Below are 22,271 nucleotides of genomic sequence, written 5' to 3'. Positions count from 1 at the left end.
TTCTTAAATCAGGCCCTAACTTTAATTACCATGGTTACCAAACAGTTAAGATTTTTGTACGTTTCTGTAATATGGTCCCAGATTATGAAATTTCTTGCCTATTTGGAGGACTACTACAATGAACACTGCTCAGTCATCTTGACACCCCTCCTGGAAGTGCAGGTTAGGGCTGGTTTATCAAACAGGGAGACAGCTCAAATCTACCTTAAATGCCACGTGTCAGTGCTTTGTTTTGTGTTGAATACTGTTTTGAGTGATACCTTGACACTTGCTCCTTCAGAGGTTCCTGGGGGACCCTGCAATTGCAAGCATTGTAACATTCTTTTCACACAGGGAAAGGATGAAATGATTTCATGTCATAAAGACAATTGTATACAGTAGTAGTATACAATAGTGTGTACAGTAGCATGAACAGTATATCTATAGTCTGTGTGTGTGTTAACTTGAAAAATATTCCTATTTACAACAAAGGCCTGTGATATTGTGTTTTCTAACCTTTGCACTAATGTTAGCTCTCATAAAGATGTGGCTGGCCCCCAGCAGGCTATAGATTATCTTTGAGTGTGTCTTTGTTATGCGCCTTTCACAGAGTCCCCCGTTGTTGTGCAATGCTAATTTGACTTTGAAAAATAACCGCTGCCCCCTCAACTGCAAGCACTGTCCTGCTGCCAGTGGACAAGAGAGAGTGATGCCCTGGTGTGTGTTCTGAATAGATGATTTTGCCCCTGAGATCTACCTCAGCAAAACAGGTGACTCATAAATGCCAATACCAGGGGATGGAGGCAAAGCTGGCACATGCTAAGGGTATCATCAGGACGTTGCCATTTAGAAATGTCACACCTTCTGCATCCTGTCTTTCTTTTCACCTACGACTTTGTGTCCTACAACTTTTGAGTTATTAAGGAGGCCCAGGGATACACTGAGACATGCGGGAGACGTTAAACTGTGAGTTGCTCAGTTTTACTGAAGATAATTGGACCTATTGCATAACAGTGTTAGAAGCGAAACCAAATCATTCTGGATTTCTGGATGAAATAAAATAAGACAAACCTATGTCCTGATCAAGAATTTAATCAGGGCAATAGTGCATGAAAATAATTGGACTCTTCTGTCTAACACTTCTGTTGGTGCTGACATCACAGCAGTTAAGAGTCTGACAAGCTGTCTCCTTTAACGTATTGTGGTGTTTGTGCCCTTTAGTGTGTGGGTCACTAAACAAACACACAAATGGTGTCTGGGATCGGTTTGGATGCCTGAGGAAACAACGATAATTCAAGGAGTCAACGGGCCTTATAGGCAGAATTATCCTACTCATCAATACAAGCATTCTCAAGCACTACCTTAATATACCCCTTGTGGTTTTGTGCTAATAATATAGCCTGCTTGCAGTAGTATGGGAGAATGGGAGATTTTGAATAGATCAATACAGCCTAAGCATGAAATTAAAGAACAAACTTCACACAGAGGTTTCACTAAGAAGAGCGTAATTGCTCTTTTAAAATAGATTTTTTATAGCATGTCTGCTGTCCTGATCAACTGTGCTTTAATATGCTTTTACAACGATGGCGCCGATATTCTCGCGGGAATTCTTGGTCAAATAAAGGTTAAATTGAAATTGATTTTGAGTGGTAGAAAAGCTAGAAATTACTTCCTGTCAAAAGAGTTGCTTTATTGTACTGTCTGAGCCAAACTGAACTTAAACTCTCAGTGTTTGTCATCAGGTTCAATTTGTATTTCTCATGTTGAGATGGGCGCATAAAAACTAAAAGACAGTATGTCTCGTTGTTTTTTGTACTGAAGGTTTTGAAGGAGTTCATCGCTTTAATTTAAATGAAAAAGAGTAAAGTAAAATGTCCATACTATGTACTGTATGTAAGGACATACTGTACATAGTATGTTACTGCATATCACTTACAGGCAGGCCTCTGGGTCCAGGCTCCCCAGTCTTTCCTCTCCGTCCCTAAGGAAGGCAAAAAAAAAAAAAAAGATTAAGATGAGTGACTGAAGATGCAACAACAGGTGTGGCTGGGCATACATGCTGCCAGCAATTAGGACTAGACAGCAATTCCTGTCGCAGTCTCTAATTTGCTTTTAATTAACAACAAGAAAACAGCTTAATTGCTGCACCCCGTGTGGCCCACTACTCTTTGTTCCCTCCTCTGGTTTACTGCCTCTTTTCCAGCTGTGTGAGTCCCTCGGTGCATCAATCAACCCAAGGAGCACATACAGCAGCAAACAGGCCAAGCCAGGCAGTGCTGTCCAGCATTGCAAAACGGGGTCAGAACGAAGCAGCCATTTTGCTTTTTGTTTTTTGACATTTTGTGAATTACAAAACGCCTTAGTGCTTGAAAGTCCTGCGAGTCTTGAAAAGCTGACATCTTAATGAGATGTAATGCTATCTGAACCACACCAAAGTTGGTATAATTTACATCAAGAGGGTTTATGTTCTCATGAGAAAAGAGGATACAGCTCTGTGGATATCCGTACAGCTATCCTATAAACTGGCAGAGCATCATGGATCTGTGTTATGAGAAGTGTCTGGAATTAGCTGGCTTTCACACACACACACACACACACACACACACACACACGCGCGCACACACAAGACAGATGTAAAATCAACTCAATTAGGACATGGTAATACTCTGGCTGATATCAATTCACTGTACAGCAGCGTAATCAACAGCAGAAGAATGAGACAATGCAGATAATATTAAGGCTAAATATGATTATCTCTTTCCAATGGGAGTTTCATCATCTGACACAGTTGCTATATTGAAACACTGTATTTCTCTTCTACTGTATGTGTCAGTATTGGTGACACAAAACCACTTCTTTCGACTGAGTTAATGGTCGGGTAGATTTGTGAGGATGGAAGGAATGGGATGGGAGGAGAATCACAGAGCAGTGCTCCCGACACTCCATGTATGCAGACTTTGATTAAGTGGGTCGAATTTGACATGTACGTTTTGCCCGCAACAAAGACAAAGGGAGGAACTTAACTGAGAACTACTGCTTTTAATCATCTGTTTGCATGTGTGCTCGTGCTCATATGCTCTCTGTTAGTAGTCGAAAACAGAAGGAGCAAGGGGTGTAGTACGGTAAATATTAACCTTAATAATGACACAATGGAACCAGTTTGTGCATACTCTCGGGAATTGCGCGCTTTCCTCTGTTCATGCTGTTTGATGTTCCAACAGAGCCTTGGCCAGCGTCTTTTGATCATCTGTGTTAATGCAGCTCTGAGGCTGCATGTGCTTTACTGTGAGCATGAATGAGTGGAAAGTCAAGAAGACCAGGAACGTGTCATTGTTCAGGAACAGCACCTTTAAACCTTAAAATCCTTTACTTCAAATGACTGACGTTACATTTGTGTAAAAGGTCTAATTCTCACAAACAAAGATGGCGTTTCATGAGGGTGGATGGTGTTATCATAATAAAAAGGCTGACAAAGGATCATTGCCACATTTGCAAAAAGATCAGATGTTTGTTCCACCCTTGGCCCCTGCTGCTGTCCTTTTCCCCCTGAACTCGACAACAAAAGCACACTACATAGATAAGTAATTTAGCTAATGAATATTTCATATGCTTTTATTCCAAACAGGTCATGAATTATGCAGTTTTCAAAATTATTTCTCCACATTTGCCCTTAAATCTATTTTAACTTGAAAGTGCATAATAATTTTATGTCCATGTATTTGCATATTATCATCTAAATAAATATGACAGAACAACTAAATGATGATCTGGGGTCTCCATATTATTAACTATTAACTCTATACATTACTTGCACGGTTATAAAATGAGAAGAAGACTTTTATCACATCTGAAAAAAAACCCTTTATGAGAGATTTCTGACTGTTTCAAAAAATATAATTCTGTCATACATTCTGCTCACAAAGACAAACACTACTATATTTCAATCTTGGATTACTGCTTTTATTACTCATGCAGTAGTCACGCTGCATTTATACTTACTTGCCTTATTAGATATACCTACCTAAAACGAATGCAATGTAATATAATGAATCCTGCCGTTATGATGATAAATCCTACCTTCATGGTAGGGTTTTTGTTTAAACTGGTGTGTACTCAACTTTATGGTCATTTGGGCCCTGTAGCTTTTGGTACTGCTGAATTGTATTGCATTACACTAAGAGGTATCTCTAATATTTGGGCTACACCTCTCAGTATTAGCTATGTTAAACTAAGTTAATTGAGTATATATGAGCCCAGAGTTTTTGTCTTCTTTGATAACATATTCATTCAGTATTTACAAACACAGCACACACAGTAATTTTCAAAGCAAAGTAATCCATTAAAAAAGACCGCGCCAGGTGACCTTGGGGTCAGACTGACACTTTTCTGCCCAGAAGACCCCTGGTTAGCACGCCATCCCCAACAAATCTGTGCACAGTGACAAGAAATAATTAGTTGGGAGCACAGCTGTCATCGCCGTTTGCACTCAGTTGACTCTCCAAACTGAAACACCTGCCAGTGACACAGAGAGATAACTGCCTCTGAAGGGACACGGTGGCTCTGGAATACTGAGATAATCAAGATGCCAACAACCACCATGGTGCCCATGAGCACCCAAATACTACAGCAACAGATGTTCTGTTGCTGATGATTAGCATTTACCACTATGGTGTTAAGTGTTTAAGAATATTGACTCAGGGTTTTAAGTTGAATTTTGTGTGAGTGCCATTTCGATGACTTGATCAGTTCTAAATGCCATGTTTGGACCTGCTAGACTTTTATAAAAGTGTAACTAAAGGGACACTCTGACCTGAATTGAGGTCATTTTATAACAATGTTCGGTCAGTTAGAGATTTTTCTTCACTTTAACAGTTTATTGGTTTGTTTTCATTTCAGAAAACAATAAATGCTTATGGGCACAAGCTAAAAACTAACTTTGATACCAACAGATACCAGGGTCAACATCTTTATTTTTTATCCTTCATTATAAAACCATCATATCGTATATTCATCTTAAACATGCTTTATGTTTATGATGCAACTGCCCTTCCTAGTGGATATACAATGTCCGCAGGAAACCACTTCATTCACAATCTAAAACACATTTGCAGTAATGAAATAATAAAATACTTATTTTGTCTCAAAACTAATCTCTGACCAGAAGTTTGTCTCTGACACCAAACCCACATTAAACTTTGTATTACCTAAATTTCCTTAGATAACAGTGAGGATAAATTTGATGCTTAAAAAAACAGTACGTTTTCATAATTTTCAACATTGACAGCATTTCAGTGATGATGATGATAGTTCTCTTGTTTAATAATATGTTCATAAAAAAAAGTGAAAATTCCCAGAGCAAATTCCATGAATTCTGCTACTTAATGCAAAGCTTTTTTTCTTTGCGGTTTTATCCTATTTTTTGTGGGTGAAGAAAGTAGACACAACACCAGAAGAAAGGTACTTGTCAGAGGTGAGCTGCAGTCCAAAGCAGTCTCTAGGCAACAAGGATGAACAGCAAACTGAGGCTGAGGATTTCAACTTCAAAAAAATGACAATGTATGAAACATAAGAAACATGTGACAACAAAACAAGAAAATTGTTTGCCTTGATGTACAAGGATTTTAGTGCCTAGCAAGAGTGAAGGAGCAGCCTGCCGTTGGACTTTGATCATTAGTTAAATGGATGGTTATTTTGCTCTGCTATATTCATGCCACTTTGAAACCTAACACCGCTTGTGCATGCCAAAATGCCATAGTAAAATATGACATCATGGTGATAATTATAACTTAAATTATCTGAAAATGGCAAGCACACAAGACCAGTGTCAGTAAACCTTTTCTTTCAGCTAAGCCAATATTAACTTTATCATTTCCTTTTCTTTTTCTCCATCTCTTGTTTTTCTCTCCCTTTGTGTATAATATCATAATTCTATTACTTTCATCTCATCCCTTTCTCCTGTCTCTGGTTTTTCTTGTCGTCTCTCCATCCTTCTCCTGTCTCCTGTCACTCGCCCCATTTCTCCCTCACCCAACTTCCAGCGCTTGTTGGATCACCCTGGCAATCTCTGTTGCTATGCAACGCTCAGTGTCCTATAAATTTGACAACATCCTAGTGCTTGATTATTATTTGAGCGCTGCAGTGTGAAGCCCTCCTTCAGGTCATTGCAGTAGATTAGAGGGAGGGAGAGATAGAGGAAGGCAAGGAAGGAAATGAGGGATGAGAAGGGGGGAAGGAGGTGGAGAGAGATGAAGGGATTGTGGAGGAGAGGAGAGGAAAGGAAAGAAAGTAGGAGTGAAAGATGAACTAGCCTCATGAGTTAATGAAAGATGGGCTGGCAAGACTTAACACATATTCACATGTACTATTTATCTGCTCCACTCAAAAAACCTTGCAAACCATATTACAGAAGAGTGAAAAGCACTCCACATTAGCTACAAATTCAGTAAATGTGCTAGTATAACTAGAATGAGTACACTTTTGATCTGGGGTAAGGAAGCCTCTGTAGACTGACAGCATATTTTGAACTCCTGACTTAATCCACGAGGATCCCAGCCTCGACTGGTTTCGACCCTGCTACGAGTAGCAAAGTGTAAAAGGAAAGCACAGACATGGGGCCTGGATCAGTCCTGCAACACAAGTCCCCAATCTGAGAGCAAATTCAACACTGACAGTGACACACAGCAGAGGCACTCGTTTATGATGACTCCATAATCCTTATCCCAAATGCCAACATGTTCTGTGAGACATTCCATGTCTGACTACCCGAACTGGTACAAAATGGAGAAGGCAGAACATGTTGTATTTTTAGCAGTAAAGCAGATGCAACATAAAAAAGCCAAGTAATCCACCTGACAAATGCCCCTGTCAATAGGGGTCAGTAGATAAGATGAAGGTGTCTTCTGAAATGAACACCACAGGACCAAACTTAAAGCTGACACACAGCACAGAAGGACAAATTGAGGGGATTTTTTTCCCTTTATATGCAGTGGTAGCTTTCAGTAGGTAGATCAATTTAACTTGGTTTAACATCATTTTATTATTCAAATGTAATATCATCAATGTCATCTTTGATTTTTGCTAATTTGCCTCAGTATGCCTCTATGTAAAAGACATAAAGGTCACTGGAGCTCCAAAAAGTGATTATCCCTTTTACCTGTTTACATTCATTCTCTACTAAATACATCTGAATTCATTCTGTGTTTACTTTGACACTCAAATTTAAACTTGTGCATTAGCAGGGGCCACAATATGAACATTTAAGTGAGGTTTTGGTTTTGACGAGGAGAAACCCATTAACTCACAAACTGCACATAACCATTTATTCATCCATCAAACCTTCACCTTTGACCACATGTGGCCTGGTTACAACCCAGATACCTCCTGTGTATGCCTTTAGACCAGCTAATCATCACATGTGACAGAAGTTTCATATCCTGAAGGGTAAACTATCTGACATTACCAAGCCAAGTTGCGTCTGCTTTACGTAGCTCATGGGAGAGATGACCTTTTCTTGACTGAAAAACTCACATGCCACTCCCACTCATTCTGCCTGAGCTGAGCCCCGTCTCCCTCTGGGGACGTGTACTCTGGCCACCTTAGCCTTTTATCTAACCGCTCTATTGGGTTTAACTGGAGCTGACTGTGTAGCTTATGAGCACCAGCTGCATTTGCTTGGTAAACAAATGTGTAGACCCACATAATATCCTAATGCCATTTAACAATACACAGAACAAAGAGAGGGACACTCTCCCAAAAGCTCGTGGACACGCAGGATTTTGAACATGTGTCTTCACATCCAAAAAAATACAGAAACACAGACAGACCAATGGGCACATGTTGCACAGGAGAAAGTATGCCACAAGACAGCCTGTCACAGTATTAATTCCCCAGTGAAAACGCTTGTCTGCTCATGGCTCATGAAAGACTGACACACACACACACAACCAGATGCATTTGACCCCTCTGTCCTTCGGTCGAACCTACAGTTCCTTAGGAACACTTATTGTAATCAGGTTCAGACAAGATGCCGACAATTACTCAAACTGCCAGCGAAAGCTAATTTATTCTGTAATTAATTCTGAAATGTCATCCTTTCCCCTTGCAAATAGTATTTTCTCATTTCTCATTTAAAATTTTGCAACATGAACCAAAAGAATTAGCAAGACTAGGAAAAAACTGCATCAAGTATGCACAAAGGATATCTAAAATATCACATTTTTGGCAGGAATCTCTTACATATTTCACCATGTTTAGCTCAGCAATTTGTCTAATTAGAAAGTAGTATGTTGGAAATGAATATGACATTACAAATGCTCCAGTATCACCTTCTTTTGAATGGGAAAGTTGTCTTTTTCCAGATACAGAGCAACATATTGATGTTAAATCTACAGTACGCTCATTCTGTGTGACTCTGTATTTTATAAGAAAAAAACTTTCAAATTCTCTGCTTCACTTAGAATTTTGAATCTTATGCCTAGAAGCAGCTGGGTTGATGTGGTGTATGTAAGCATTGAAGTACTATCAGTCTATAAGTGTCAACTGGTGAAAGGGACAAATATTCAGTGAATGAATTCACACCAACTATGCAGCTCGATATGCTGCAGTTGTCAGAATCATCACCAAACCTGTTTTCACTGTGTCAAAACAGCTATCAACGCTTCTGGGGTAAATATTGATCATACTGCTTGCTTGAAATGTCACAAAACACACTGCAGAGACCACAGCCTCACCTGCTTCTGATTAAGGATCCAATTAGAGGCAGACAGTGCAGATTCCCTACTTCTGACTGCCCTCGCTGGATGCCATCTTAGGACACTGCACAAGCTCAGAAAATGCCTGGGCACTGGAGCTTGCAGAGATCCCTTGCACTTGGTGAAAGCCTCAATAAAATAGGATTTGTTCCAGTTGTTTACTGAGGGTTAAGAGGAGCGGCCGGGGCAGGAAGAGAACGGCAAAGCCGACAGCTGCCTGGCAGGGGCTCAAATGCAGCTTAGCATTTTTCACCATTCTGACTGGCACACAATGCTCTCTTTAACTCCCAGCCATCTAAATATTCAGGGACGTATAAAGAGATGGCTGACACTGCAGCCGACTTAAGACACAGCTCAGCTGGCCAAGATTGCACCTATAGTCTCTTGGCTAAAGCTTTCCATGAGGGGCTTTCCTCACAGGGACTCAATCATAAACCCCATGTGACTAAATGGTCATTTGCACGTTCACCACTAGATGGCAAACTAGCTTCATCACAAATTTTGTACACAGGGAGGGACAGAGCCAATGAGGAGACTCGGAGCCTTCTGTGAGAGAGGATAGATGTCCTCAATGCATGAATGTATGATGTGTGTGGGGTAACATCCCTAATTAGGCAGTCTGGCAATTAGGCACTGAATACCGTAAAGGAAATTTTTCTGTAGAGTGCTTACAACGAGGAGAAGGAAAGCAAGAGCGAGGGCCTGTATTGCAGTGAGAGAGAGTGACAATAATTTTCATACCACATTATGCTTCTTTTCAACTGCCACACAACACAAAGGGACACATGTGGCAGTACAAGGGTACCCAGTCATAGAACACAGCATATTACTGGGTAAAATAACCATTAAAGAGCTATTTCAGCAATCATGCAACTCCTCACTACCACACAGGATGCAAACACTAGAGCCAAAGGCAAACACAGGAAATACAGACAGTGAATGACTATGGAAACTAAGCCGAAGCAGTCCCAAGGGAGCCTCTGAACATCTCTTTACAACAACCACGTCCCTACCACATCTTCAGTGATGAGTTTTAAGAGCTCATTGACTTTAACAACTCCTAAGGAGAGGAAAGAGGGCTGACAATCTGAATTTGCATTTTTATGTGTTGAAGATGATAAATCTATATTAAACTACGAGCCCAATTCCCACCGATCAGCTGAATGTCTGTGCAGTGTACCCATGCAAGCTGGGTGCCTACTTCGTTGGCTCCTCACTAGACCGACATTGCCTCTTGAATGTTCTCATCTCCTAATGGAAGCTGTTATTAGTCTTGGCTCTTAGAAATTTCACAGTCTCATCTGGACTTTTGGCCGTATTATTCAACCGGAGCAGATTGCTCCCATCCTATGTTTACAGATACTGAGTGTTTCATTAATGCATTATCCAACAAGTGAATAGGAGAGGCTGAAAATCTACTTTGAATAAACCCTGGTTCATTTTACAAACCAAATATTTGAGGTCAGAGAGAATACACTGTGCAAAGATCCACAGGGCGCTCACTCCGGGCACTGTAGCCCTCAGCAAGTCTTATGCTTCATATCACTCACCACGCATAACAGATTACACTAAGGTCCCACACACTACCATCTGTATAATATCAGGCCACTGTCAATGCGCTGCTCCCTGGCATGCCATTAAAGTGGACACAGATGAATGTATCTAAATTGGTTGCGGTCAGGATGAGAGTGTGGAGAATCGGTATATGGATGGCAAGCTGTAACAGTGTGCTGAAAGTGATGCAGCCTCCCACTACCACGCCTCTGTGGTCTGCAGTGTTCAGGGCTACATGTCCTTCCCGACCAGCCTCCTTCCCTTCTGTACTTTGAGCTCTCCTTCTCCCTCCCCTTTGGCCGAGGAAATGGCAGACACAGACAGAGCTTACTTGGGGCATGCTTCAATCCAAGCATCCTGGATCCGAAATACCCTTTTAAAGGTATTTACATTCTCAGCGTTTCTCAAACTCTGCCTCCTCCTTAAATTGACCTGATATGCCAGGAGAGTGTCTTTGTATATTACTAGACTGTGTGGAGCCAGAGAAATCTCATTGTTTGGATGACTAAAGCCGTGGTGTTGACGATGATACCTATAACAGTCACAAGGGCCAGTCACCTCCTGTCCAGTGACATACCTCAAAGAGTCGAGTGAATTCAGTTCAGCTGACTCTATCTGACACATGACACTCCATTAGTGTTGGTATGACCTGGCAGACATTGAAACAACACTTGAAAATGTTGGAGAGGTATTAGACATGGGCCATAGGGATGGGCCTGGCCCAGGCCCTGATGAATTTGGACACTGGAGCAGCAGGGAAACATATTTTGCCTGCAGGATCCCTGCTGTGTGGTGCAGCTCTGTCTCCTGAGAAAGTTGTTAAGTCATAGATGTGTGAATGAGGGCCGTGCACTGGCCAACTATAGCAAGCCTATCCAATGCTCTGAGGATAAGTTGACCTACATTACCCCTTGTTGAACATAAGCTTTTCACTCGTATACATACACACATCAACTAGACACACCATCTCTCTAAAAGCAAGTGAACAATGTGCAATCAAAGGGGCCCTCTTTAAGTCTTGCCCCCTGTATTCGTCCCTGTAATTAATTGGCCAATTAATGTGTGTTTATTCTGGACACCCGTGGATGTCGCCATAGTGGGGCTCTATGGGAAAGACGAGAGTCAGAAAGATAAATCAAAATGCTGTGCATCTGTCCTTGCATGTGCCAAACACTTCTCCCTGCAACCCCGCTCTGTCCCAACTGGGCCCAAATGTGAGACCTTTTCATAGCCAATCAGGTCAAATCTTTGTTTCATCCTCCTTCCCAATGCGCTTGACATTGACAAGATTAATTGCCTTGTGCAATGGGCAAACGTGTTACCTCCTGGTGTAATACAGGTGTCAAAAGCATGGCTCTCTAGATTTTCTCAATATAAACCCGGACAGAGGGAGAAGGATAACCTCTTCCATCCTGTGAAACAAAGGGTTAACAACCCCCCCCCCCCCCACTTGTAAAATCACACAGGGTGTAAATCTTGCCATAAAATCTCAGCTGTGAGCCCTGCTGACCTGTAAATTCTTCACTATGTGTTACTCTGCCATTGAGCTTCAGTGAGTCAGGCCAAAACAGTAACTCCATATGTACATCACGCTACTGTATTTACAAATTGTTTCAATAACATGGACCATAAATGTGAATTCTTTAATAGATATCTAAAATATATGGTTGCACTTCATTTACACTAATTAGATGTAACAAGCTGTGCATTTGAAATGAGGGTACCATATCATTACATTTGTGTAGTGATCTGGACAACAAAAAGCATGGCTTCAATCAAATAGCTGCTGTAATTTCATGCATTTATTGTATCACCCAAATCAGCAGCAGCCTCCCATGGAGAACTTCTGGCAGGAAGGCTGCTATTCTCACCAGGGACTCGTTACTTAATAATCTCGCCCTGCAGGTGCTCTGGTAGAGGTCAACAGTCTGTTACAGTTGCGTTGCTGTTCATGTCTGCCTCCACCTATGGAGCAGGGAACCGCTGCCAAATGTTCCTGTCCCCGCAAACCAAACCATAACTCCTTCCCTATCACTGTCACTGCCTGCTTTGGCCTCCACAGACAAACAGACTGATCCAAATGAAGCTGAGCCAGGTCCATCAGATATAATATGAATATTATATATACTGTGGTGGCTCATTTATCTCAAAACAACATTTGCTTGGCCCTGTAGAGGACAGGCCTCTAAATTCGAGTTACAGCATGCATTTGGTTTCCAGAGAACGACATACTTTTTCAAACTAAATTAGGTTAAATGACAAAAGCTATGTGCAGTGGAGATACACAGATTTAGTTTTACAGTAGATGAATGCTATTGTATCTAATCTGACACCTGTATAATGCAATCCAGTTCCTCTAGGATACTGGTGCCCAGTAGGGCCGAGCAATATGCAAAAACAAAAAAACAAAGACATATTGCGATTATCTTATCTTTAGTTTTGACTGAAAATGATGATAATGTCACTTTTGCTGGGGGTCTGTACCAAACAAGCATGTTCCCTTACATTTGGAGAATATGACTCATAGGCCAGGCCATCTCTGTAGCACCACAATGCTTCATTCATGATGGTATGTTTTGACACACAGATTCCTCCCCTCATGGCTAAATGGCCACACACGAACACATTTACGCATGGTCAAGTCACACACACACACAAATGGGCCTAGTGCTGAGAGAAAATGGCCAACAGTTCGGTGGGAAAGAAAATGACATAAGTGCTAGATTACATAGTTGTTCCCTAGTCTGGGAGAAAACAGTTCACGAGTAGTTTAGCACCCAGAGGACAGACAACCTTTAAGACATGTGGTCAGCACAAGGGTGACGGAGGAAAATATGGAAAAGCAAATGCCTTGTGCCTTTGGTCAGGACGTATAGACAGCTGTCTCAGTCATTCAGCACAGGGCATGAATGGAAAATGTAAACACCACTATCATTTCCAAAAGACAGCAAATACCTCCCTCTCCTTTGGAAATGTGGAACAGTCTAGTTGCCAAGCAGAGACAAGACAGATGATCTTTTCTACTGTTTTGACAGATTATTTCCATGCCACTTTAAAGTGTCCAGGCAGCTGTTGCTGATGTTAGTTTCATTGTTTCAAAATGTTTGACAGAAGTGAAGAACTGAAAGTGCATCCTCACTACAATTACTGACATGGATTGATCTGGGACTGTGCTATTGCATGCTGTGAAGTGGCGACAGCTGACGAATATGATGTGACAGTGGTTGAGGTTTTGAGATACAGATTCCTATTATTTTACAAATAGCCATCTCTCACATATAACTGGAGGAGAGTCTCTTTCCTGGGAAACTGTCTTCCTGCCCAACAACAAACAAGTGAATATCATGTTTACTCCGAGGTTGTTCTCTGGTTTCATTCAACTTCCGACATAAGGATCACATGTCAAACTAGTCTCATGACTTCATTGATATGCGCTTGTGGGAAAATAAAAAGCAAACTAATACAGGGCTCCATGCCACCACATGTCTACTGTCACAGGATACCAGTACATTAAAGCAAATTTAAAAGGAAATGTATGCGTCCGCATCTGTTACATGGAACTATCTAATGCTATCAACACATGAAAAACATTAAAAATATCTTTACATGAGTTCAAAGAGAACAATAGATGAATTGGAAATAAATAATACATGATCTGTCGGCCACTGTAATTAGTGACCATGCTGAGTCTACTGGCTGAGAGGGGGAACTGATTCAACATAGGATGAATAACCTGTTATCAAAATCAAAGTCCTGCCATATCTGAGAACTCCACTCTGTAATGTTTCTTCAGTATCCATCAATAGTCTGGCGGGATTCTTTTATTGGTAGTATTGATGTGGCACATCATATTATTTAATGAGAAAATGATTCCTCTGAGATTAACGGTCCCTTTTTTAACGGCTTTCCTCTCTACTAGGCCATCTTGTGTTGCCTGGCTGGCAACGGTCCAGTCTTTTCATCTTAATTTTGAATTTTGTTCTCTCTTATCTCCTTGACATATGACACAGGTATCTCATGTGGCACAGTGTCATCCACTCACATCCTCAGCCGAGGCATGCAGATTGATATTTCTATGAGAAACAGGAGCCATTTAACAGGAGAGAGATAGGCAGTCAATTGAGAATGTCAACTGTTGCCTGACGGTAAATTCTTTGTAGCATCAGAGATTACAGAAATCTACTTACCTCATGCACAGTAAAATACCTACCCGCTTACATGTTTATTACAGAACTGCAACTTGCCAGCTACCAATCCATATAATTTTCCAACTGTGCCAAGAGGATCACTCTCTAAACAAAATAACTACAGAAATAACCAACTAACTAGATTTAAACAAATGAATAAATCAGTAATAGGATCTACACTGCATAATTCATTTGAAGGGAACACATCCGTAGACAGAGCAGTTGCAGTGTTCTGCTTCCTCTAGGGCTTGCTGGAGTTTCATCATCTCTGCACTAGCACAGCTATGTCTAATAAGACAAACACTGTGCAGCACATCTGTCAGACACATGCATTTTCCAAAGCAGGAGACAGGGAATCCTTGACACGGTAGAGGGCCTCAGCTGATTAAAGGGGATTTCAAATGTTTTGCATCCACCTTATTTACATACATTCTACAAAATGCATCAAAGAAAAGAGGTCATTGTGTATCAATAGGGAGAATCTATGTATAGAGAAATCTATTTATAATGTTAATGAAAAGTCCCAAAAACATTTAATTAGAGCAAATGTCTGTCCATTTTGTATAGCAACAGCAAATTGCTTCCATGGCAAACCGAGGGAATCAACATGGCATTTGTCAGTGACTTATATTAAGCAAGGCCTTATTTTACTATACAGGTGCATTTATATAGCTAATAAGACTTAATGTGGTGTTAGGCATGGATTACAACTCCAAGACCCACCTTGTAATGGGGGATTTATTAAAGTGATTATTTATTAATCCATGGGAACCTACTGCCTTGCACGGGGATGAACCAATGTCTGCAATGAACCCACTCACAACCCTGTGCCAACTACCATAGCAGAGTATGCTGGGAAGACTTGGCAGGACATGAATAAACCAAGCTTGCCGTGGCGTTCCTGTGTATTTTGGCTTTAAGTAAGCAAAGTGCATTGACCGAGCGTAGGTTTTCAGTCCTATTTTGAGCATGCAAAATTATGTCATCTGGTACTTTTTTCAATCCTTTCTGCCACCAAATCCAACATCACTTTTGTATGTACATAAGACTTTATCATACAGTCCCTCATATTTGTTGATAAGCATCAGGCAGGCACTTATGTGTGCTGCATGCTGCATGAGCATACCTAATGCTTGTCTAACAAATGACTACACTGAAAACTCTGACACTGAAAATAATTCAAGGTTATCCCTTTCAGCATGCATGTCTTTCACCTCCTCAGCCTGTGTAGGACAGGGCCAGCCTACAATGACAACACAGAACTTAGAACATCATTACAGCACCTGATGAATATTTTAGCACACCACAGGCAGCAAGGGGGACATATCCTTTTTACTGGTGCTCCCCACCTTCTTTTTTTGATCTGCTGTAATGTGCCACTGAATCCCAAAGTCCTACTCTTTGCCTGCCATTCTGTACCAATGCCATCTATAATGGATAAAGCCAAGTCATTCACATCACTGTTAATGGCAATGTGTAATGTGGGGGCAATACATTCCCATAAATTCTTAGACATGGCTGGACTGGCCCTGACTAACTGAACTAGTCATCCATCAAGGTAATAAGATAAAATCAAGATTCTGTGAATGTTAGACATGAGGTCGCAGAGGGGGTTTGGTGACTGCCCTTGATATCCTCTCTTGCATATGTTGCTTTAAGCTTCAGAGAAGGATCAGTGCAAATGGCATCATTCCTCCTCTCCTCACTACAACGTCCTCCACATCCCCTTGAAGTAAATCCAAATGGCTTAGAGTGGTTGTATTTTCCTTAACAATAAATTGAAGTAGACAGTGTGAGAGATGGTCTGGCTTGAGTCTGAGGCTTTGTGAAAGCTTTCCACTCCTGGCTATTCCATGAAGTTTGTGGAGTGGTCAGTCTCCATCAAGATATTTTGCATCATTTGTACAGCAGCTATGGCTCTTAGTGAAACCAATAAGTTGCAAGCATGGACACAAGTTGCTAATTGGGTGAGAGTCTCCTGCTGTATCAGCTGGCCACTAGCTAGCCCCTGATAATGATACATGTCCACCTTCCTAAAATAGGCTGTCAAACTGCAGAAACACAGGTTGGTCAACAACTTCGAGGCCACATGTGACTCCTAGAGCTAAGAATAAGCAGAAACCTTAGCACATTAACAGTCACCATGAAGTCAGGCAGTCATCAAAGACAGGGTATTAATAGATCAGAACTGTGTCTTCAGCGACAACAACAACAGCAGAAAGTCTATAATGGCCAGTTTACAGTCCCATGGCCTTTTTACCTAAAAATCTTAATAGAAATAACCTGCACAAAAAATATTATGGCTATGCAGGAAACCAAGAAGCCACAACATCAAACACAGAGCGGCTTTCTATTTCCACAGAACCAATTATGATTGAAAGATTCATCATAAGACTGTATTCCACAAGAAAAGTGTGCACCATAGTTGATGCCTCTGACACTCAGTTCCTTTGACGCACAGTCCCTACTTAAGTCAGGTTGGGTATAAAATAACACCAGACTAATGAGGTAGAGAGACAAAAGCATCAAATAAACATCTGCACCAGCCTCTGAGCTCACTTTTCTTGACTGTGAATACTTCTCCTGATACTAGATTCTGTTACTTCATGCATTTGGGGAAATGATCCATTGAGAAATAACACAACCGATGATAGGTCATAAATTGTTAATGCTATTGGAACAAGTTTTGAGTTTGAATGAATTCACCCACAGAAGGGTGGAATTCTTGAGATACTTGCATCCAGATGTCTCGAGTATTGTGCATCATCTCAGCTCTTGCTTAATCTGAAAAGAACATTTGCCTGACCTACTTATGGGTGCTCTACAGCTCAACCTGCTATATATTTTATGTTTTGCTGCAGTGGAGCCAAATGGTTTTTTTTTTGCCATTTTATGAACATTATCTGTAAGACAAACAGGGATACTCAGTTGGTTAAAGAGGTTATTTTTGATCACGCTCACACAGGCAAAGGTATTCACGCCAAGTCAATTAAGCTGGACACAAAAGGACACTCTCTCCACCTGTCTTTGAACACTGCCTTTCAGCTGTGATTTCAAGGAAGAATAACATTCTTGCAGTGGGGCAATCTTCACCCTACCACAGTGTAAGAATGTTTACCAATTACATTGCAATGTCAGAATACCATACCCATACAAGTACCTAACCTGTGAACTATTCAGATGTAGTCTAGGGGAATTTCACATACAGTATATTCCCAGAAAGACTGTGAGTTTTCATGCAACAAAACTTTGAAAAGAAGCTCTCATGAACTGACAATATTGGAGTAAATTCATACTTTTGATTTAGGCTTTATATTATAAACCCTGACACTTGTATTCCTAACCACAGCTGTTACATTCAGAGGTGACAAATCAATAAATATGATGTCGGGCTTCAGTTGATTCAGCCATAGACATTGTCTCTATCCCAAACCAAGCTGGCCTTTTAGGAAACCCAACACTGTTCACCATAACCCACTGGGACTTAACCATGTGTGCTGCCAGTCATACTGTCACTGTGTGTGACCCCTTAACCATGGAGCCCATTCATTAATTGGCATACGTCTTTCCAGGCCCATTGCAATCCCCTTGCCACGGATCATCTTTGCCTCCCCCAAAAACAACAACAGCCCCTCAGCTGCTGTTTGGCCTTTCCCCAGGCTAGGTCCTCTCAGTCAGTACTACCACCAGCCAGGCCACACAACCAATGGACTGTTTCTGTTTACTCACCCTTTTGCCCTCTTTGCCTGGTTCCCCTGGCTGACCTGGCACCCCAGCCACTCCCTAGGGAAAGGACAAGTATTATAATGACTGGGAAACTACATTCATGTCCATTCTGTACTATAGGAAGAGATTACAGCTTGCTTCTTGTAAAAAGTGATGCAGGCAGGTGTTTGTGCCAAATGTTCGCTGCATACTGGTGGGCTTATTTGCAGGGATAGGAAACACAGCATTGGCTTCGTTAAAATTGCACGAATAGATAGAATGGAATATGTTCAGCTGTAGTTTCTATTCTTACTCATGAACAGTTTCTAGGTGAAATCACCACCATCCCCTTAATAGGCAATTTGCAGCCTCAGTTGATCAGTGCTTCATTCCATTATTCTACACAGTAGCTTGATAAGGAACTCTTAACGAGTTAATCAAGGTATATGCTGAGCCGTGATTTTGTTTTGACATTCTTGTGCAGGAATATATGCTTATGGTGCTTAAGTAATTGCTTGATGTACCTAACAGTTGTGCTTAATTGCTTGAGAACATGTTATGTGCACATTGCCAAACAAGAAAAAACAGACAAAGTGGAGATGCAGTATGTTACCTAAATGTGGGGATTATTTGTCAAACAAGAAAAAATGGACAAAAATGAGATACGTTACCTCAATGTGGTGATTAATTAGTTACCTTTTCTCCCTTGTCACCTCGAGGGCCCTGAATATGGCAAATGGATTTATGCTTACAAGAAAACATAAACTCAAGAAAACAGGATGTTTATATGTTTTCAGTGAATAATGTAAATAATATAAATAATGCATAATATAATCGTAAAGTACCTGATCTCCTTTGAGACATTCTTTGTCAACCTGGCAATGAAACAATCAAAAACATGTAAGTCAGTATGAAAACACAACTCACACGGTTCATACACACTATAACAATACACGGTCAGTTATAGGCAAGCAACACAATGGGTCATGAGCTACAGTAATTATCCTTGGCTGCGGTGACCCTAAGTGAAGTTAGGACATGACTATTACTATACTCCCCAGACACCCTGCTGGGCACTGTCAGAAAAGGGCAGACAGAGTCGTCTATCCACCAGGTCACAGAACGGACACAAGGCCACATACAACATCTCAGCTTTCAAATACAAGCCAAATAATTGGTGTCCTCTTTCAATCAGCGTCTAAAAGTCAAACACTGTTGACTTTTCTTGGAAACAGCTGCAGAAATGGACATTCACTACATACTCTACATACTGTATGTCTTTCAAATTAGTCACTGGCATCACGTAGAGTGAGAAAAGAGGCAAACACACTATTTAACAAGGAGGCTGACGCTCCTAAGATATCTGCAGCTGTATCTGTACAAAAAGAGTGACAGCTCTGACCTGTGACAAAACATTTCTCACTCTCCCTGCAGTTCCTTCACTAATAAATCAGTTATTCATACACAACGGTACATTTTTTTTTGGCTTGTGAGCACAGAGTTTTGACGTTAGATAACAAGCGATACAGTGCTAATTCACCCACAGCAAGTCCACACTACAAATATTTTCTGCTCACTCTCACCAACCAATCTACTGGAATGATGTAAAAAAGTTTGCCAAACTAAAACCATTCTTGCTAGTCACGGAAAGATTGTTATTTTTCTTCTTCTTAAAATTGGCCTTAGAGAATAGTTAATGGATGGTGGCAGTGTTCTGTAGGTATCGTAAGCACTTTGGTGTCATAAAAAGGGCAACCCAGAAGCATATGGACGCCATTTTTGTATCACTCTAGCACTGATTAAAACTGGCAGGCTGATCCCCTCTTGATGTGTATGTAATTAGCCTACCACCCGCAGTATACCTTTAATCTCCAGTAGCCGTCAACTCCACAACCATAAGCATTGTGTGTATGCGTTTGCATCGGTTCACACACATCTACTATATGTGTTGATAGATAGGTGGTTATGCCAGCAGCTGTGAGTTCATGTATCTGCTGCTCGCTGACATATTTACTTTTAATTTGTGTGTGCACCGGAATGACTGCATTTATACTCTCTGTCCTCTCGACCACAGCAGAAGCACTAGTATAGGCTGTGCAATTATAAGATTGAAATACATGAAGTGTGGAGCAGTTTTTCGCAGGTGTCTGTAAAAGCTAGAAGTCTGCAGGGATAGCCACCAAGCCAATAAGTTCACGTCTCGCCCATGTAGGATACAGCTAGCGACTATCTGTCAACCTCCTCCCCCACCCTGAGGCTTGAAGCTCCATTCTTCTCTGCCTGGCTGCTCATCCCTATCCTTTTTGGCCCATGTGAGGATGCCCACTGAGCCCTCTCTATCTGCTCCTTGTTTGACCCATTCCCAGGCGGTGGTAATGTGACACAGAGACTGTTCACCTGAGTGCCTCACTTTCCATCTCTGTGGGCCAGATGTGTGAAGCGCCTGGTCAGCCAAAAGGCTGTGATATTTACAAAACTCAGTCCAGCCTTTTCAGGTCACACACACATGAGTACATGTCAACATTATTCCTGTTCTTTTGAATGTCCTTACATATACAGACAGCATAATGAAATGTAAATGAAATAACGTGGACTTACAGACAGCCCCGGAGCACCAGGCTTACCCACATCACCCTGTGAATGAAGATAATAATTAGAGGAAACTCCTAAAATGTCAGCCATTAACATCTTTGACATACTGTGTGCAATGGAAATGGCTACAGCTAGATCTATACAGTATATTCTAGACTTTTGAACATCGAGCCCAAAGGCTCATCATGGCTGTGATAACAAAGCTGAAGGTCAGGTAAAATAAGACTGATTATGCATGGCAGAAATATTTCACCATATGCACTATGCGCTATACAAGACCATTACCTCGTATTTACAGTATGTCATGAAATGAAGCCTGTCTGATGACTTTCACACTGTCAGACAACTGGCAGGTGGGCTAGTGCTATTAAATGTGACGGGCCTTAAAATAAACACGGCCTTACTATATCATGTAAAAGCTTTGCAGTATTAACAATGGACAGGTATGATAACATTGTTTGGTGACTGTGACATACAGGCAGTCACAAAAAGTCATATAAGGTAAAAAGTAGATGTCTTTTGACACTAGCGTAGCCAAATGTAAGCAATGATCTCACACGCTTCTCATTGCCTGCTCCTGTTTTTTTGTCTTTTCAGATAAAACTCATATATCACTGTCCATATTTTTGCAGTTCTCTCAGCTTTTCACTACAATCTCAACCGTACTATATAAAGCACTGAGTTGAGAATCAGTGGACAACTGGCAAAACCCTTTTATCAGATGTGGATGAAAGAAAAATTGTGCTTGTAGTTCATATCCATTTTGTTGTCTAAATGAATGTCACAGCTAAAATATGCCTGCTATGGGATATTCAGGGGACTCATTACTTTGTGCTTCCAAATCTGCCTCCCTCTGTCAGTTTCAATACAAACAAACGCTCTCTCCACCCCCACCCCCACCCTCCCATCCAGAAAATAGGATAAAATACCCCGTGATTCTCTGTTGTCTTCACAGAAACACACAGACCTCATTATAACTTCAAGGCTGGCAGACAGAGCATTGCACCTACAATTATGCGGTGAGTTCCACCAAAAGACAACAAAAAAAAAAAAAAAAAGAAAAGGAAAAAAAAAAAAGCCCCAATAAGGGAGGAAAAATAAAAGAGCGGGAGATATGGCAACTAATTACAGGAAAACATTTCATCTCATACAAGGAAAATAATCCCACTGTGGGATGAAAAGAAAAGAAAAGTTTAAAAAGACCAATATTTTCTGCATTGCAACAAGATTTAATCTAATTTATGTCAATGATGTCAGTGAACAGACTATAAAGAGGCTGCAGATGAGAACAAGGTTTTGCATCAAACTCATCTCTTGCACACCCAGGATGTTCTGTTTTAATGGTGAATTTGTAACATCTGTCCAGGCACAACTGCAACGTCTACTGATGTGCACTGTTCCTGTAAAATAAATGAGTAATAATAATGATGATACCAGTCATGACCTACTGTACAGGACATACCTATGTAACTGTTGCATTCCTAATATTTGGGACCAAATGTTA

At 41.0% G+C, this 22,271-nt stretch overlaps 1 protein-coding gene across 8 annotated transcripts in view; it reads right to left on the bottom strand.

Moving 5' to 3' along the window:
• LOC139623049 (collagen type XIX alpha 1 chain) overlaps positions 1-22,271 on the bottom strand; it is a 94,002-nt gene that overhangs the window by 41,173 nt on the left and 30,558 nt on the right. For 6 of the 8 annotated variants that reach the window (XR_011691423.1, XM_071480893.1, XM_071480887.1 and 3 more), the window contains 6 exons: positions 20,774-20,809; positions 19,021-19,050; positions 18,872-18,898; positions 18,200-18,253; positions 1,916-1,960; positions 261-296 (listed from right to left, as the gene is read on the bottom strand). Coding sequence is in view for 7 of the 8 variants with exons in the window: in XM_071480893.1 (XP_071336994.1) it covers positions 261-296; positions 1,916-1,960; positions 18,200-18,253; positions 18,872-18,898; positions 19,021-19,050; positions 20,774-20,809 (228 nt within the window). In the remaining variant the exon portion in view is untranslated. The remainder of the gene's footprint in view (positions 1-260; positions 297-1,915; positions 1,961-18,199; positions 18,254-18,871; positions 18,899-19,020; positions 19,051-20,773; positions 20,810-22,271) is intronic. The other 2 variants (XM_071480889.1, XM_071480892.1) reach the window with 1 other exon arrangement.

This window comes from Trachinotus anak, unplaced genomic scaffold (assembly GCF_046630095.1).
Source record: "Trachinotus anak isolate AG129_WGS33_773 ecotype Australia unplaced genomic scaffold, CSIRO_AGI_Tana_v1 ptg000007l, whole genome shotgun sequence".
In the NCBI taxonomy this organism is placed as follows: Eukaryota; Metazoa; Chordata; class Actinopteri; order Carangiformes; family Carangidae; genus Trachinotus; species Trachinotus anak.
Note: the sequence above shows the minus strand (reverse complement) of the source record. Positions and strands in the feature narration are given on the sequence as shown.